General features: G+C 41.4%; 1 protein-coding gene across 1 annotated transcript in view; it reads left to right on the top strand.

Moving 5' to 3' along the window:
• Nucleotides 1-20,152, top strand: part of LRRC40 (leucine rich repeat containing 40) — a gene marked incomplete in the record, with an annotated part of 881,899 nt that overhangs the window by 55,027 nt on the left and 806,720 nt on the right. The window contains 1 exon segment of the mRNA XM_044085837.1: nucleotides 14,505-14,578. Coding sequence (XP_043941772.1) covers nucleotides 14,505-14,578 — 74 coding nt within the window.

The raw sequence follows: 20,152 nt of genomic DNA on the forward strand, positions 1-20,152 counted from the left end.
ATCTTAGTTTTTTACTTACGATGATCAAGGGTGTCTTCCCTTTTGAGGATTTTGCTCTATCTTGTAGTAGCTTTCTCCTTTTGTTGTAGAGCTTGTTTATGGCTGGGGTCCAACAGACTGGACGCCTGCCTTTGGTACAAAGAGTCTTTGTTTTGTTTGGGATTGCCTGATCCATGCAGTCCTGGAGGTGCTGGTAGAAGGCATTTGTAAGTGATTCACCGGCTTTAGTGATGGTTTCCGCTGGCTCTGGGGCCTTGAAAGAGACCACACCAGTCCTAAGAAGTGTGAAGTCTGCTTTAGAGAAGTTCTTCACTGTGGTCTTTTTTATCTGGGGTGGGGGCGGGATGTGGACTTCCAGTGAGATTAGTTTATGATCTGATCTCACCAATGAAGGGTATACATCCGGTGTTGAACTTTGTGACCCCATGTTTGTGATAACGAGATCCAGTATGTTTTCACCTCTTGTGGGCATGGTGACTAGTTGTTCCATGGCATTAGAGTTTATGAACTCTAGGAACCTTAGTTTATGAACTCTAGGAACCTTTGGGCTAAAGTGTTGGGGCTTGAGTAGTGATCCCAGTCTATGTTTGGATAGTTGAAATCACCTAGTATGATGGTGTTTGGGGTTACATTTATCCCCTCCAGAGTTTTCAGGAATGCTGTGTGAGGATCCTGAGTTTGAGAGGGTGGCCTGTAACATGCTACAAATTGTAGAGCAGTCTTGCCTATGGTTACTTGCACCTGGATGGTCTCTGATGCATCGTGCGTTGCCACCAACCTGGAGGTGAGGGTATCTTTGATGAATATGGACACCCCTCCTCCTTTCTTGGTGTTTTCCGGATTTTGTGGCCGGAACGCATGATATGAGGTAAAACCTGATAGTGCCGGGGTGCTCTCAGGAGCCTTGAACCAGGTTTCAGTCACAGCACAGACATCAATGTTCTAGATACTGAGAAGGGCCTCTAGTGCGTGCATCTTGAGGTTGAGACTTCTGACATTGAGCAGCATTACCCTTAGTTTTTTTCCTATATTTTGTTCTAGGGTGGTAGGTTTAGAATTTGAGCCTGGCCTAAAAAAGGCACTATGGGGGTGGCAAGAGCCTTTGCCAATATCCGGAAGCCCAGGGGTGACAGGTGCAAGCCGTCCCTTGCGAAGCAATGTGGCTTGTCCAGCATGTCATCCCAGGCAGACAGACATTGGATCCCCTTTGAATGACACCAGTGATTTAGCCAATTATTAAAGCTGATCATCTTATCTCTGTACTGTGGCATCATTCTTGGTGAAGGTAGGATACTGCTCAAGGTCAGGGTCATACCTGCCTGGGCTACATAATCCGAGAGCTCCTCTATGTCCCTTTTCATGTAGTCCAGGGTGGTGCGTCTCAGGTCGTTCACACCAGCATGGACAATGACTGAGTCATACTTGTACCTGCTGTCAAGTGACCTGAGTGCTTGCGTTATGTGGCGGATTCTAGCGCCCGACAGGCAGCTTACTGTGACCTTCTCCTTGCTCAATCTGGTGAGTGGGACGTCAGTGTGTCTGACTATGGAGTCACCTATGACAAGAGTATCTGGCATTGTGTTTGGCCTTAAGGGCTGTGACTGTTTGGCACACTGACTTTGTGGTCTATGTGTTGCATGTGTCTTGGTCTGTGGTGGTAGTTGTTTGGGTGTCTGCTTCGGTGGCCTCTGCTGTTTTGGTAGATTTTTGGTCAGAGCCTCCGAGTATGTTTTTATGTGTTTGTGTGTGTGATATGAGGTTGTGCTAGTGCTATGTGAGACTGGGTTTGAGGTGTGTGTGGTTACCTTCTCCTCCTGACTGGTCTTGCCAGTCCTATGATGAGAGAGCTCAGCCTCCGGTTTGGCTATATATTTGCATCTCTCGCATGTGTTTGTGTTTTGTGGGAGAAGGAGGGGGTTGTCTGTGTACATGAGGCAATTGTAACATTGCCTTAATATTCCCAGATTCATCAGCTGAGCAGGAGATGACACTAGTAACTGACCCAGAGACATGCTAGAAGGTAAAGTTAAGAACTTTGTGTAGATGGGTTTGAGAAGAGTTAAAGGGGTGTGGATGATCGAAAAAGGGGTATTAGGCTGGTAGGGTGCTATGTATAATAAAAAGTGCTATATCAGAGTATAGAGTACTTTGGATGCAAGTGCTAGGCTATCCGGATAGAGAATAGTCACTTATGAGTCAAGTAGATCAAGACTTTATAGGTATAGGATAGGGTAGTTAGATTATCAGTACAGCTTAGGAAGAGATGTTCTAAGGGAAAATTTGAAGAGTGGACTTTAGGTAGCCCGAATAGTTTAAACCTGGTTAACTGCCGCTGGTCTAGTGTGCAACAGTGGCAACTCCGCGCTAAATCACGCTAACGCGCGTTTAGCGTGTTTTATAGCAGGGGGCTGAAAGGAGCTAGGAATTGGCCCAAAACGACCAATGGACTACTAGTTTCTGGCTGAAACTTCACCAAATCAGACAAAAAGGCTGCTCAGTGCTTCCCACTCCCACTGGTAAGCAAAGAAACGTCCCTCCTTCCAAATAAGGCAATGGATCAGTAACAGGAACTAAAAACAAAGCCCAGGGATCAGCAACTCTGAAACTGGACTACTCTACCCCAGAAAGGCGGGAAAACAAGAGATTTTTTTGTTTTTTTGTTTTTTTTACAGAGACACGGAAAACAACAGACAGTAAATGCTATAAATGCTATAAATCGGCTAGCGCACTTTAGTGTGTAGCCTACAGAAACAATTTGCAACAATTAGTAACTTAAAGTGCAACAAACAGTGCACAATGCAGAAATCACTTAAAGTAGCAGTAAAACAGGCTAAAATGCTGTCGCTAGCTTAATAACAGTGAGAAAGCCACAAAAATACTTATCTGGTAGAAAGTCACTCTTTTAGCTCTCTGCTGCTTGGATCACTCTGCAGGCCACCACGAGGATCTGTGCTGAGTTGGTACAAGCTGAAAAACGCGTGTTTAGCGTGTTTTATAGCAGGGGGCAGAAAGGAGCTAGGAATTGTGTGTGTGTGTGTGTATATATATATATATATATATATATATATATATATATATATGTGTGTGTATATTTATATATATATATATATATATATATATATATATGTGTGTGTGTGTGTATATATATATATATGTGTGTGTATATATATGTGTATATATATATATATGTGTATATATATGTGTGTGTATATATATATATATATATATATATATATTTATATATATGTGTGTGTATATATATGTGTGTGTGTGTGTGTGTGTGTATATATATATATATATATATATATATATATATATATATATATATATATATATATATATATATATATATGTATATATATGTGTGTGTGTATGTGTGTGTGTGTGTGTATATATATATATATATATATATATATGTGTGTGTGTATGTATGTGTGTGTGTATATATATATATATATATATATATATATATATATATATATATATATATATATATATGACAGTGAATATATATATATATATGACAGTGAATATATATATATATATATATGACAGTGAATATGTTTTTTTTTAAGCAGTAGTTTACTATGTCAAATGAGTTGAACAGCATCACCGTGAATTCACATAGGTGGTTGCTAGATGAAGAGGGGTGCACCAGAGAGATACCTTTACTTTTGTGAACAGACAGATGAAATTCTTCTGCAGAGCATTGGTCAGACTGACTGACACTGGATGCCTTCTTCCAGAAATGGTTGGGTGCATTTCCATTTACTTTTACTTGTATATCTTTGCTTCCCTGGATAGTTCAAAAGCTTAAATAAAGATAAGCCAGAAGTAATTGGTTCTAAATGCCCTTTCTCTGTGGCCCAGTCAGCACTGATACTCTTTTCTAATTCGGGTAGAAAGAGACCGATGTCAACTGCTGCCTCAAAACGTGATCTTTTTGATGCAGTAAAAGGGCACTTAATGCACCCCAAACTGTCAATGCTCAGGTTAACAGCTTGGAAGATGTATCTGTTCTCTTTTGAGCAGATTTAATGAGTGGCCCTGCTAAAAAGTGAGAAAGGTCAGTAGGCAAAGTACTAGGAAACATTTCCTTGTTAAATGGAAAAGATTCTCCTGACAACAAAGGAGGAACCACCAACATAAAGCAGGTATGGTGCATTCTTCCAGTTTATGCAGCTTGAAAGTACGTTTTTAGATTTCTCCTTGCTTCCTCTTAAATCCACCCCAGGTGTTCACAGACCCTCATTCAAATGATTTGTGAAATGTGTCATCCACCTGAGTTTTCCCAGGAGAAATGTGGCCTCTATTTGGCACCTGAATTTTTTGACAGCGAGTCAGAGTACGTGTTATCCCGTAAGGACTTTGTTGGATTACTTGTTAAATTTTAGGATCAGGCTTGGAAAGTTCTTGGGGTCGACACAGGAGCATCTACTACACAGCAGTAGCAGAAGGTCTGGTATAAGTGGATACATAGAACTCGAGAATACAGAGTTGAACAAAAGATGGTGTGTAGTGCGTGTTCCTGTTCAACAGGGTATGCTGTGGACAAAATGCGGGTTCTTTACTCTGGTAAGAAAGGTTAGTGACCTTGATTGTCAGCTGCCAATCAGGAGGCAAAAAAGTCTACTAGGTTAACATGATGCTCAGCTATGATGGGACAGACCCCGGTACTTTGTATTTGCTGTAGATTACAGGATGAGGCTGGGGAGTGGTGATCTTGTTGTAGACCTCAGGCTTGGTCTGAGACCTCAGTGGTTGAGGTAGTGCTTTTACAGTAGATATACCCTACTAAGGCTCCAGAGAGCTGGGCAGTCTTGCAGGAGTTTGAGGGCATGTTCTCTGCAATGTCAAGATGTACCCATGTGGTACAGCCCTTTGTGGATAAAATGACTTGATGGCCAGTCGCATTCTTTACAGGACACCTGAGTGATTCAAGGCGTTCAACAACACCCTTCAAGAGGTGCTGGAGTTTTGTTAATTTAGGAATCCAGCAGTGTGTGGATCTCTACAGTAGTACTATGCCTAAAAAGAAGTCTGACAGTTTCATCTTATGTAGAGAGTGGGTTAACTAAACAGTTACATTGTCTGATGCTTACCCCTTGCCTAGGACAGATGAAACCTTATGTGACTTGGCTACCATGCAGGAGGGTGTGTCCTAAATAACTAGTGCCAAAATCATTGACTGAGATTTAAATGCTGAAATTGTGTTGTGTCCTTTAGGAAGTCATCCACTCCAGGGAGCTAACGCGTGTTAACAGTACTCCCCTTGAGACTTGACACAGTTGTTCAGATTTTGGGAACGTATGTGGACAGTGACTTAACTTTTGACCAACATGTGTCCATTAAGTCTGTAAATGTTGCCTGTTTTGTCTTATCGTTGCCGTTAATTAGTAGTCGAACTAGCTATTTTTTTCTTGTGCCACATTTTTGTTGAAAGCTTACTTTGTTTCTCTGTGGAAGCATATTTGTTAGTTTTCAGGCTGTGTTGCATAATTTCTTTAAATATGAATATGTGACTGGGTGCTTATTAGAATGTATGGGTAATAGCATAAAGCTAGTGAATTTTAGCGGTTTACATTTGCTTCTTGAAGAGGGACTGCTCAGTCATAGCTAGTATAAGATAATGGTATGGTTCTCATGTACAGTAATAGCAACTTTGGTTTACTAGATTGGTCTGGCTGGTGGCAGCTTGTTACTGTAAAAATGAGAGGAGCTTGTGACACTTGCATTATTATTCCCTTCTGTAAGTGTGGAGTGTGAATGCAAAGTAGTTTTAGCCAAAATGAATCACTGTTGGCAGGCTAGCAGTGAAAAGTACTGGGATGAGTGTGAGGTTGTTGAATTCCTGGGAAGTATTCTCAATTTGTTCAGCTTGAATCTTATTTGGGTTCATAAGCTTATAGATTCATACTAGGCTGTTGATCCAGGGGACCATTGGTAGCCTAGTTACAGTACCCGAAATTGTAGGTACACATTCTTATGAGTACTTTACAGCTAGTTTCATCACGTATCAATGAGAGCTTGAAGGTTAGACCCATAGTGCATTTACCATTGCCCATCCATTCATCCAGGTTATGCTTAGAGATCTGGGGAGCTAATTCTCTTTTCATACAGTGGAAGTCTATTCTATTCTCTGGAATATGTATGTGTCGCCAACAGGTCCTACTTGTGTTTTGGTGTAAGTTAAGATTTCTTGGGCAGATTTTTAGTGTTAATTATGCAGGTCTGCTGGAGGCCATATTGGACTGGATCCTTTGAGACTTTGTCGGCTAGACTGTGGTCACCTTTAGAGTCTGTAGGAAACCAAAAGCAGAGCACTTTCTTGGTAGCTCAAGTAAATCATGCCCTTACAAAAAAAAAGGCATGCTGTTGAAGGGACTGTGGTATTTTCTCACCAGGATAATCAATCTAGGTCTTGTGTTTAGACAGGTGCCAAAGAGGTCATTATACTTTATTATAGGCCTGATGAGGGAGTTGTGGAACAGGATGATAACTTCCTTAGATGTGGAAGGAAGTACCCCTGGTGATTAAACTTGTCAAGTTTAAAAGGATTTCCTAGCACTAGTGGATACGTGGTAATCAAAATATATAATTTCATTGAATGTGCTAGAGTCCTATTGGCTGAGTTTCAATGGGGTGTCACCTGTGTTAGCCAAAACTTGGTACCCGTAAACCTAAGAACCCATTGGTGCATTTTGTGACATTTGGTTTTAGGCCATGGTCCTGGCACCACTTACTGGTGCATGTTATTCCCTCATGAAGAATCTAAATCAGATGGTTAGTTAATGACAGTTCCAAAATTTGTAGTTGTCCGCAAATTTGGTCAGCCATAGGCCCTGGATGTCACCCTTAACATCGGAGATGTAAATACCAATGAGAAGCGGTCCTAGGTCTGATCCTTGGGGGAAACTGCTGGTAATTATTCTTTTCAAAGCGTGCATGCTTCCCACACTAATAAATTGGATTCTGTCAGTTTCCCAGTTTGATAGGTAATATAAAGCATGCATTTAATTTGATTAACTTGTCATGAATGCCAAACTGTGGGGTACTATCATCTTGCCAGGTCCGGGGAGACAGTGTGAGCTGGTTTAACAGAGTCTAATGCATCAAGTGACCTGTTCAAAGAAGCACACCTGGTTCAGAAGGCAGGAACTGCTTGTAACAAACCCAAAGTGACTTTTGTCCATGACTTGTAGACTAATCGTTCAATTTAGGTAGTTCCATAGTGATGCATTCCATTACTGTGCAAATTAGTCCTATAAGCTTCACCAGCCTTTAGTTTACTTTACTGGGTCTGTAATTGATCCCCCCCCCACTTTGTGGAGCAGAATGCCTTTTGTAGTTCTCTGTTGTTCTGACACGAGTCCAGTGGACAAGATGAGGCTGAATAGATTTGGCAAGTCTACCAGACAGTTTGGTGCTGACAAGAAGGCAGGCTAGTATGTTATCAGTACCCATGGATCAAGTGTTTTTGGGTTCAACGAGAGTATTCAGGACTTGCTTGGTTATCAGAGAGGGTGGTGTGGCTTTGATAATAAGTTGGGGAAAGTTGACGAGATAAAGGAGTAAAGTTATAGCTGGATTTGTCTACTTATGTTGGTTATGTCCCTAGGGGCAAGTAAGTGTTGTTGCTATGTTTTAGCTCTGAGCATTGTGATAAATATATTCAGCTCCATGGTTTCTAGGATGGTCTCTGATATTCAGTAACAAAGAATCCACCTGTTTTGGGGGCAAGGTGAAACCTGAACCCCATTCTGCTAATTGGTTCTCTACAGGTCTGTGTACATCACTACTGTGATGATTCACTTGGTACTTACGAAATGCGGTAAACTTTTCTTTTTGCAACTTAAGGAACCTGCTTCCATGAATCTTATCCTTTTGGTTGTTGGCATTTTTTCTGTCTTGCATTGTCTTAGGCAAAGGACTGTGATCTTTGTGCAAGTATGTTATAGAAGCGTTTCTGATGCAAGGAATACAAGGCAAAATCTGTGCAATCTGTTGTAATGTTTCGTAGAATGAGTAAGAGACTGAATGAATGTTGGTAGAGGAGCCAGAGTCTGTGTAAAACCAATAACTACCTTTGATAGGCCATACAACCTTTCACCTTTCTACACTTTTGCTGGACATAAAGGTTTTATATATTGTCTTATTGTAATTTTGGAATTTGTGCTTTAAAATCATCCAGATGTTCTTCATCTCACATTGCTGCAGTCCTTACACTTGGGTAGTCCGCTGTCCTCGGTCGGCCCGAATATCAAAGTATAAGGCTGACGTCGGTCAAGGCGCATTTGACTGACATCAGGACGTCAGGGTACAAATGCGCATGACCGACGTCATATCCTCAGTCTTTTTTGCCGCATGGTCCGATGCAGAAGCAGCATTGCAAGTGCCGGTTGGCGTTCTGAAATTTTTCGATTTTGGAGTTTCAGACCGAGTCAAAGTTGGCTAAGTACCCCGTTGGGGAATATTTTAGTTTTTTCTTGCCTCAGTGGTTTACCGGATGTCAGAAAAAGTGAATAATTGTATTTCTTGTGGGAAACAGATACCGCATAGAGACTATCATACTTTGTGTATTCCTTGTCTAGGGCCTGAGCACGACGTTGTTGGGTGTCGCTCTTGTGCTAGATTCAATAAGCGCACTATAAAGAGAAGGTTAGATTGTGCCAGGTTAGTCTTCGGGAAGCGGTGCAATTATAAAATGCCGTCGGATGCTCAGACGCCCGCTTCTTCGAAGAAGCGCAAGGACAAAGCAGTTAAGCCTAGGCTAGAAGAACCGTCCGTACCGGACGCCGGTTCTTTAGAGGTGTCTGTGGAGCCGGTGGTTCCACCAGAGGTTTCTTTGGGATCCCAGGGAGAGACTTTGTTATTGCAGGATGTGGCCTCTCAGGAGGCAGGTCAGGCTGATGGGGCTTCCCAGGTTACTATACTCCCCTCCCTTCCTAGGGTGGTTAGGCCCTCTCCTTCTGTTTCCAAGGCTTCTCCCAGGGGCAGGCCAGGTTTAGCTTCAGTTGGTGTCACCCCTAGTTCTTCAGGAACTGTGCCCAAGAAGCATATGCTTAAAATGGCAGAAGATTTGATTACTTTGATTAGGGTTCTTTGCCCCTCCTGATAAGAGACCTAGGGTGGAGCCTGAGCTAGGGAGTTTTGAGCAGGCTTCGGATGTTTCAGAGTCTTCGGCTGAAGACTTGCAGGAGTATTCACCTTATTCTGATTCTGATGTGGATGATTCTACTCCTTCTGCTTCTCCTCCTGAGGATTTTTCTTTTTCAGAAACTCTTCATTCCATGAGGGAGCATTTTAAGTGGGAAGGTCAGGACTTCTCTGATTCCAGGAAAAGGCTTAGGGAATTTTTGTTTTTACCCCAGCATAGGCCTTTGGCTATACCTCCTGTTTTGGATGTGGTGGAAGATGTTTTACAGAGGCTTCTCTTAATCCTGATTCTTTGCCTCCTGCTCCTGTTAAACCGGATAGGTATTACAGGGTGCCTGAAGCTCATAAGTATCTTTTAAGAGTCCTAGGGCAGACCCAGAAACTGTTAGTCAGGGGCCTAAAGGTGTTAAGGCTTCTGTTGTCAAGAATCCGGTTCCTACAGATAAAGAGGCCAGGGCCTTGGATAGATGGGGAAAGAAAGTTTATACTTCTTCCACTCTAGCTATGAGGGCTTTGAATTGCCAGTTTCACATGTTGAAATACCAAAACTATCTCCTTTCTCAATTGAAGTCTAAGGTTGATGCTCTGGCGGAAGGTATTGATTGTAAAGAGTTACAAGATTTAGTACATGTTTCTGAACAGGTGGGTAAGCATTCTTTGCAATGTGGTTTTGATGCTGTACAGGCCTCGTCTAGGGTGGCTGCCACTGGGTCAGTTCTTCGCAGGCACGCCTGGCTGAGGGATCAGAATTTATCTGACCATGTTAAAACAAGGATTTTAGATGCTCCTTTACAATCTGAGGTGGTGTTTGGTTCTCCTGTAGAGGCAGTTTTAAAGAAAATGGAAGACAAGGCTAAGTCTATGCAGACTGTTAAAGATTTTTTGCAGGTTCAGCCTCCAAAGTTTAGTAGAAATTGGCCTACTAAGGGGTGGACGTATCCTTCTTATGATTCCCAGTCTAGGGGTAGATCTAGACGTGGTAGGGGCAGAGCTCAGGGCTCTTTCAGGCCTAGAACAGGGAGTTCTCCTGCACAGTCTTCGGGTGAGGGCAGGGGTCAGTCCTTTCGTAAACAGACCCAATGACCTACCTTTTCAGCTGCCAGAGCCTTCTCGCCTGGCAGCACCTTTGGGAGGAAGGTTGGCACTTTTCAAAGAAAATTGGAGTTTAATTACCCAAGACAGATGGGTATTGGATATCATACACCACGGTTACAGGTTTTATTTCCATACCTTTCCTCCTTTCAAAGGCATGCCAGACGTTCCTCCTCAACAAAGAATAGAGGCTCACAAGCAAATTTCTCTGTTACTCCAAATAGGGGCCATACAGCCGGTCCCTATGCCAGAAGTGGGCCTAGGATTTTATTCTCGCCTGTTCCTAGTACCAAAGAAAGGGAACACGTGGAGACCAATTTTGGACTTATCTATCCTCAACACTTATCTGGACATTCCCAAGTTCAAAATGTTGACGTTACAGCAGCTTTTACCTCTGCTGGGCAAAGATCATTGGATGGTAACTTTGGATCTCAAGGAGGCTTATCTTCATGTTCCTATCAGACTGAGTTGCAGGAAGTATCTGCGTTTTCGAGCTGGGACTTCTCATTATCAGTTCTCTGCATTGCCCTTTGGCTTATCTACTGTGCCCAGAGTGTTCACGAAAGTTCTGGCTCCAGTGATAGCTTTCCTCAGGTTAAAAGGAATACAGATCTATCCTTATTTGGACGATTGCCTTATTCTGGCTCAAGGAAGGACGAGCTTCTTCATCATTTGGATTATGTGATAGCAGTGCTAAGATGCCTGGGGTATTCTGTGAACGAAATAAAGTCCAGTCTAGTACCCTCTCAGGACATGTGCTTTCTGGGTGTGAGACTGAATACAGCATCCCAGATGGCCTTTTGACCCCGGACAAACAAAAGAATCTTTCCCTTTACTTTCATCAGTTGTCTCATCAGTCCAGGCTGACTGCAAGGACAGTCCTTCAAGCCTTGGGGTTCATGGCATCTTGTATTCTGGTGCTTCCCAATGCCAAACTGCATATGAGGAAGCTACAATGGTATCTCAAAAATGTATGGACACAGCACTGCCAGGATTTGGACACTGTCATTCAAATAATACCTTGCATTCAAAAGGAATTGTTGTGGTGGGCTCAGGAATGTCACCTAAACAAGGGACTCTCTGTGACCCGGCCAGAGGCGAGTCAGATTCTAACGACAGATGCCTCAGACAAAGCTTGGGGAGCTCATCTGAATGTCAAGTGGATACAAGACAAGTGGCCTGCCAGACTACAACATCTACATATCAACTTGAAAGAGATGTTAGCAGTCCAGTTTGCATTAATAGCCTTCAAGGATTTACTTCTTCCAGGGCAGGTGTTGATTCTAACAGACAACACAACTGTCATGTGGTACATCAACAAGCAAGGCGGAACACATTCTTATCCTCTATGCAGGCAAGCAATGATTTTGTGGGAGACTGCTCTCAGTTTACAGCTAAATCTTCAGACAAGGTTTCTGCCGGGAGCACAGAACTCCTTAGCAGATGTGTTGAGCAGACAAATTATGGATCCCCACGAGTGGAAATTGGATCCTCATGTATTTCAGAAATTGACAGTGTCATGGGGAACTCCAGACATAGATCTGTTCGCTTCTCCACTAAACCACCAGCTGCCAAAGTTTTGCACAAAAAGGTTTCATCCCACAGCTTGGAAAGTGGATGCTCTTTCTTTCAATTGGAGCAATCTTCATGTGTATGCCTTTCCGCCTCTGCCTCTCCTCCCAAAGGTACTACTAAAGGCCAGACAAGACAAGACAAGCCAAGGATGATTTTGATAGCTCCAGATTGGCCTCGACAGCATTGGTACCCATTACTGAGAAGCCTGGTACAGAAGCCTCCATGGCCTTTGCCTTCGATTCCACACCTGTTGTCTCAGGAGGACAGTCATTTGCTCAATGTCAAGCTTCACTCTCTGCACCTAACAGCCTGGCATATTCTGTTTTGAACCATAGTGGGCCTCCACTTCCACAGCAAGTTTTGAATGTTATTTTGGAAGCTAGAAGGCCTAGTACAAGGAAAGTGTACGCAGATAAATGGAAGAGATTTTTATTTTGGAGTGCAGCAAAGGATTTTGATGTTTCTGAGCCTAATTTAAGTGTGGCTCTTCAATATCTTATTGAGTTACTGGACAAAGGTTTGTCCTTCTCTTCTATTAAGGTTCATGCTGCAGCAATTTCGGCTCACTATGATTGTGACCCACCATTGTTTTCTCATTCTTTGTTCAAGCAATTTCTTAGAGGGGCAAAGAATACAAGACCCCCACGAAGAGCTCCTACTCCTGCTTGGGATCTCAATTTTGTGTTGGAGAAACTCACTCTACAACCTTTTGAGCCTGCAGCTACTACTGAATTAAAGTTTTTATCATGGAAGACTGCTTTTTTGTTGGCTATTACCTCTGCAAGAAGGGTTTCTGAGTTGGCCCTTATGGCGGTTGAGCCTTTCTTAATTTTCCATAAGGATAGGGTATCTTTACGTACTAATCCTTCCTTTATGCCTAAAGTGGTTTCTAGTGTGGCTTTAAACCAAACTATTCATTTGCCTACTTTTTATGCAAATCCCCAAAATAAAGGGGAAAAGATTTTGCACACTTTAGATGTACACAGGCAGTTGCGATATTATTTGGATAGAACTAAAGGGTTCAGGCAGTCTCAGCAGTTATTTGTGTCTTTTGCTTTGAGTTCTCAGGGCAAGCCTGTGTCAAAACAAACTATTTCTAAGTGGATTGGGTTTTGCATTGCTTTCTGTTATTCCCATCATGGCAAGGAGATTCCAGCTGGGATTAGGCCTCATTCCACTAGGGCTACTGCCACTTCGACACCTTTTTTGAGGGGGGTGGCAACTAAGGATATTTTGGAGGCAGCGACTTGGAGTTCAGTGCATACTTTCTCTAGGCATTATCACCTGCCACTTTACTCTAAATCCAGGGCTGGTTTTGCCACTGCTGTTTTGCAGGGCATTTTGGCAGCTCCTGCTTCCTTATAGTTTGGCCATCCTCCCTTACCTCTGCTTTGGGATTCTACCCAAGTGTAAGGACTGCAGCAATGTGAGATGAAGAACATAGTACAGTTTTGTACCTACCATAAATGTAGATGTTCGAAGATCCACATTGCTGCAGTCCAATTTACCTCCCTCCTTCCCTCTGTAGTTAGAGGCGGTTGTGTGGGTTGGGTTGTCAATATGATGTATATTGTATATATTATATTTTTAGTGCTAGGATGGTTGGTTGTTTGTTTGCTGTCTTTTGGTTTTGACCTTTATTTTTAGGGTCTTCTGACATCTGGGGCAAGAAAAGACTGAGGATATGACGTCGGTCATGCGCATTTGTACCCTGACGTCCTGATGTCAGTCAAATGCGCCTTGACCGACGTCAGCCTTATACTTTGATATTCGGGCCGACCGAGGACAGCGGACTACCCAAGTGTAAGGACTGCAGCAATGTGGATCTTCGAACATCTACATTTATGGTAGGTACAAAACTGTACTTTGTGGGATAACTGCTTTTTATATTATTCCCATAATGCAGCTGAATTTGGAGCTATACTATAAAATGTTACATTAATAAGTACATAGTCTCTGTGCCTGTGCACGTTTGGACTGAAAGAGTAATCTCCCATGAACTCAACCTGATTAAGCAAACTTGTGGAATAGATTTCTACACAGCTGCTGATGAAAAAAATGGTCAAAGGAGACCATTGCTTTGTAATTTAGCTGGTAGAACTGCATGCTTACACCCTTAATGTACGCTGCAGCCTGATATTTACTGTTGCTGATTAATGTGTTGTTTTTTTTTTTTTTTTTTTCCCTCCTCCAGGGGTGGGGGGGGACTGGGCATCATTTGTACCTGTAACCAAATTCCAGTTTCTTCTCTCACCATTCCCTTCTGAAAAGGTAGTTACTGTAAGGATAGCTACTTGTGTCCACTTGGATGGATCATAGACATTGGATGTTGAGACATGCATTTGTCCTGTGCAAGAAACTTACATTTGGTTACCCTGTTATTTGTTTGCATAGCTTGTATCATTAATTGTTTATATTGGTTTCCATTGTTGTGTGTTGTATACTTGACCTACTAAGTTGTTATTCCATATCTCTGTTTTGTATCTGTACATGTTCATGCACTGTGGAGCAACCCTGAAAAAAATGTGACATTTGTGTTTCTGTAGGGTGTCGTAACTTACTGGGTTATCAAGGAGATCCTTTCCTTAGGAAATATTGTTCCCACCTGATGCAGTTACTCTCTGTGGTAAAATGTAAAGCTTTTGCAAGTAAATATGGACTTTAAAATATTTATTTTTTAGGTTCATGACAACCAACTGACTTCACTCCCTCATGCCATCGGAACCCTTGACAATCTTCAGAAGCTTCATGCCAGGTAAAATGTCGAGGAGAAAATCTGTAGCATCTTGTATACAGTTTTTTGCATGTTTAAATCACCATGTAGTGGCTCAGGTAGTTGATGTCCTCCTAGTAATCAGCTTATACTTGTTGCTTTGTTTGAACTTGGTTTTGGGCTGTGTTGTCAGACTTGCATTATGTGCTGCTTTATGTACAATTTTATATTTCTGGTTCTATATTTGCATTCAAGTGTTAACATTTATTTCAAGGTTGTTTATAACGTTTGATTCTATTGTGGGTCATTAGCATCTGTGGGACGTGCTTCCAGTAGAAGGTCTATCATTGCATTTAGTAGTGGGGAATCTAACAGATGTAGACCTAGTCTTTGTCTGCTATCTTTACTGTACCTTTTCTGGACTGATGGGATAGATATGTGGAGAAGCTTGATTTTTCCTCCAGTGGTGGTGAGCTGCTAATATTTTCTTTATGAAATCTTTGCAGAAGCTTTTATATAAATTGCACCTCCTTTTATCCGGACTAAGTTGCTGTCTTTCATCTGTTTTTTTAACGTAATGACTTTTGTATCTTATCTGCAATAAAAAGGCTGCTATGAATGACTTTGCATTAGCTTTGATGACAGACTGAACATTACACAGCTTTTAATTCTTTCAGACATTTATTAAGATGTCAAAACAATGTGCATTTGTTTCGTCTTTGGTTTTTGATACTGTGAGCCATACAGTACCAGGAAAGTGGGCTTGAAAGCATTTATTTGACTGCATTTTGTGCACTACTTTGACTATCCGTAGTACAAACTTGTGTTGCACCAAAGCACATGCATGATTGTGTTTAATTATTGCAGCCTTTTCATTTTGAGGGTAGAATAGGCTACAAAGTTTGTTTGTGTCTTTCAGCTTTTCCCGGTCCGCTAATGAGTGGTAGTTGATTTTTACGTGCCGTTTTACCAGCCCTGATGTACAACCTTCAGCGAAGGTACGCCCATTCACGCATGTCTCCACGCAGAAGACGCTCTAGTTGAGAATCTAACCGGACAGCGTCTTACTGTGAGGCGACAACACTACCGCAGCACCACCACTGCAGTTGCAGAATAGGCCACAAAGTAATGTTTGCAAAATAAAATTCAATTTTATTCTTCATTATTATGCTATCTGAACTGCAGTGAACTGTTTGGTTCCTTATCTTTTGTCAGTATGTCTTCATTCCTTGCTTTAGATGAAATTGTTGCTTGCGGTCCTCATTTTGAGCTGCATCCTTACTGAAAAGGTGTTCTTTTTAGGAAAAAAATAATGGGTTAGCTTTCTTGACTGTGCAGATGGGTACTTGGTGAGTGAATGTACGCATATTAGGATTAAGTTTTACTTGCACATTGTCCTTTGTTCATGCACATGTAGTATGTCAGTATGTATCCAGCCCTCCACTCTTCTTGGATATGAGGTAAAAATTTAATTATAGCAGGAATAAATTATTTTTGTATTTTGTTGAAGACTGAATTTTGTCAAGGATGTGGGGGAAGGTAGGAGGTAAGAAAGTTTTTTTGTTTTTTACCTTAAGAATGTTCAGTCTCCAAGTTAGTATATTTAGAGAGATGATGCTTTGCTTTTCTTAAGTGCGTCATTTTGAAATATTGAACAGTTTTTAAAGCTTTAACTTCTGCTGGTGATTTGTCGTAGCTGGCACTGTTGGCTGTTAATCCCTAGCAGTAGACCAAAACAATGTTTAGGTGTGCTTAAAAGCTTATTAGCATCTTTCTGACATCAAAAAAGATGTTTAACAAGTTTGTTTTTCCCCTCCAGTTTTGGAGTGTAATAGTGGCATTATGGCTATCATGCAGTTTGACCACTGGTTAGCAGCATTTTGCTGTTTTGTTTTTTACCCACATACTGTATCGTAGGTAATGTAGATTCTGTATATCTGAAGTGTTGTGCTTCAATGAAAGATGATCTTTGTTTCTGAAACATAATGTACCTTTACTACCCTGTCACAGTGTATATTAACATGAAGATTTGTATGCAATAAAAGCCACTTTTAAATTTTTTGGTAAGCGGCTACTTCAGAGTATGACGTTTTCAGCCAAGTCTGGTATATCAACAGTCTGGTAAGACAGTAGGCTGTTTTAGAATGTCTGCAAATCAGGAAAAGGACAGATTACCATGGCTTTATTTATTTTAACTACTGTTTTGTGCTAAAAGTTTCATTTAGCTTCATGTCATTGGCAACCTGCTATTCATAAGTGGTCTTCCTTTTGAGTCATTCTGGTGGGTCTGTCTCACACACACTGCAAATTACAGGGATGTTAACTTTGAGGCTGTTTTTTTTGCCTAACCATTGTACAGTGCCTTATGCTTCAGGGACTTGTCTTATGCAGTTTGTAGCTTCTGCAAAGTTCAAAGTTTATCTGCAGTAGTCTTTAGCTATAATGTCCATATTCTGCCAAGGATATACTGGCTAGCTAGTCTCTCAAAATCTGAGATCCTGCCAACATGTACTTGGGCTGCTATGGTTCGAGCTCCCAAGAGAGAAAGCAGCAGCCCAGGTACCAGATATCTTCAGTACTTTCTCGCCACCCTCGAGAGCTACTTTTCAGATGATTGTTCTTTGGTTTCTTCCATTTCTGGCCAAGTCCCTTTTGGGGGAGTTCCTTTTCCTACATTTTTTTTTAAATTGTACCTGATCTCTCTGAGAATGCTTTGAGATTTTTTTTTTATGCAGATTGTCATATGACTGCAGTCCAGCAGTCTAATGTTTTTGCATTTTTATAATATTTAATGGTATTGTTTTTCGGGAAAAAGTGTACTTGTTTATATTATTACTTGTGTATTTTATTGGAGCAAGTTTTTATTTTGGAAGGTGTCAGTAGTGCTTCTGAACATTTTTAGTGACAACTTGCCTTTCAGCCAAAGTCTTCCATCTGTGCTTACTGGCGAACAGGATTCATTCTCTGCAGAAACTTAGAACAGTTTGCCAGTTCTTCGGCTTCTTCCCTTGCTATACTTAAGAAAAAGAAAACTGTAAGGGATCCCTTGTCAACACAATGAGGTCATGCAGTGCCTCATCTGCTGGTGGGTGCATGTGCAGTGTACAGTGGTTGTTCCTCGGACCACCCACTGGTTTCTTCAGAGTCTTCTGGTGTAGTCCCTTTCGCGACTGTGGACTAATGGCTAGTCATGTTCTTGACTCTATGCAGGTGTTTTTAATGGGTATGGGGAGGTCCTTTCTTTGGTTATGGGTTATGAATGGGGAGCTCTTCCCTGTGGAGGCAGGGTGAAGACACCTGTTCGTTGGAATGAAGTTCTGTTCTTCCCCTTCTGGATATGTCCCTAGCAAAAATGACAGAGTTAAACATCTGTATGTTCTTGACAGTTTTTCTGTTAAGAATTAGGTTTTTAAGGATGAGTTGGATAGGGGTTTATTGCTGGCTTCGAAGCCTTTCGAACAAGTGTTGGTAAAATACCTGGTGTTAACTTCCTCGGTGCCTGAGGGTGCCTTATCTGATAATTCTGTGTTTTCCCCTCAGTGTTCCAGAATCTGATTGAGGAAGATGTTTACTCTCTCTCTCCCATTGAGGAATTTTTCTTTTCTGAGACTCTGTTCTGAACAACTAACTTGTTTCAGTGGGAAGAGGTGGAAATTCCCTCATCCTTAAAAACGTAATATATTGCAAGTGGATGTTCCACTGTATATTCCTAATCCTCCTCCTTTTGCCAGCATTGGAGAATGTTTTTGATAAAGCCTGTGTTATGCTTGATTTGCCTAGAGTCCTTAAAAAGGCTGACAGATGATTTTTATGGCTGAGGAACTTTGTAAAAAGTCTTATTTTCTTATCTCAGGTCTAACCCAGCAGTGATTTATATTTCTTCTGCATAATAAGATTTTGGTTACTGCTAATCTTGAGACAAAGATGGAAAAGCTTTTGACTGGTCTTGGAAGAGTATCTTTTCTTCAGCTCTTGCCTTTAGAATTTTGAATTCTCAGGTATGCATGTTTTGACAGTTTGAGTAACTTTTTTTCTGCCATCTTTCCTTCAGAAGACAGGTCCACTCTGAACTCTTATTGTTATTGTTTCTCAGATTACTTAACATTTGTTTTGTGTTGACTCATTATTCAGAGCTGCAGCTGCTGCTACTACTGTGATCAGATATTTTGCTTTGGTCACGATCCAAAGTTTTCAGAGGATGTAAAACCAGAGGGTTTAATTTCTCCTTTGGATGAGGAGGTGTGTTTGCCCTTTTGCTTTTTAGGTGCTCATATAGTTTGAAAGAGGGAAATTTAATTCATGGGTTACTAGCGTGTTTCAACCCTTTTTTCAAAAATCTGCACAATCCCTGGTGGGGAAGCCGAAGTTTAAGAAAAAAAGTGGCAAGAAAGATCTAACAAACAGCAGGGAACCTTCCAGAAAAAGGGACAGCCAAATTCAGAATGACTATTTGAGCATTCTTCTCTTCCTTCCTGTTTCAGACTCATGTCTTCTTCAGACATATCAGACAAATGGGTTCTGAGAGTTCTAGAGGGTTACAGATGGCTGAGGGGGAAGGCTTTCCTCCTTTTCATGGTATTCTCCCTCATCCTCCAAACAATTTCTCCGCAGTTCCTCTGGTCTTACCCCAAATGTTTCTTTTGGGGTCATAGAGACAATGCCCCCAGAAAAGTGAGGAAAAGATTTTTGTTCAAGAATTTTACTGGTGCCAAAGGATACTTCCTGAAGACCAGTGCATGAGCTAGCCTTTCTCAGCCTGGCTGTGAAATTAGCATTGTTCAAGATGTTGACTTTACAAAGCCTGTTGCCACTTATTTTTGGTAATACTAGATTTGAAAGATGCTTATTACATTCATATTGCCACAGATTTAAGGTATTTCCTAAGATCTTTACAAAGTGTCTAGCTACTGTGGTAGCTCTTTGCAGACTGCATGGCATTCGCATCTTTCTTTGTTTAGATGACTGACATATCTTTGCAGAGTGGTTTTCTTTGTGTCAGGAGTTCCTTCCAAGGGTTAGAAAGCTCCTTATTGACTTAGGCTTTCAGATCAACTGTCTAATTCTCTTTGATTTGTTTTCACGGGATAGTCTTCCTAGGTTGTCTTCTGGATTCTTCTGTGCTAAAGACATTCCTTATTCTGCAGAAAATAGACTTCTATCTGGAAATTTTCCTGAGTGTATCTAGTCAGTCTTTGAATTCAGTCAGAGTATTACGGGAACCTAGGGTTTATGGCAGCTATGACTGAGGAAAAAAGTCAATGGTTCTTAAGACTGTTTGGACCAAACATTCTCATTCACTGGATTTTCAGCTTCCAGTATTAGGTTTTGTGAAGAGAGAGCAGACTTGTGAATACAGAGCTTCCTTCACTTTCCAAACCACAGCTCAATCCGTAACAGAGACGCAGGATTTTGCATGGCAAGCTTTATCACTGGAGGTAAAAGTGTACAGTCTTTGGAACAAAAGAAACAGGCCAAAATGCAGAAACATGATAGATTTGTTAGTTGTGATTCATGGTATAAGATCTCTTCATTATCTGGGATCTCCAGGACCTTTTCAGGTGACTACATACAACACCACAATGATATGGTACATGAATGGGGGAAGAGGGGAAACAA

The sequence above is a fragment of the Protopterus annectens genome, chromosome 10.part0 (assembly GCF_019279795.1).
Source record: "Protopterus annectens isolate FY-2018-M chromosome 10.part0, PAN1.0, whole genome shotgun sequence".
Classification (NCBI taxonomy): domain Eukaryota; kingdom Metazoa; phylum Chordata; order Ceratodontiformes; family Protopteridae; genus Protopterus; species Protopterus annectens.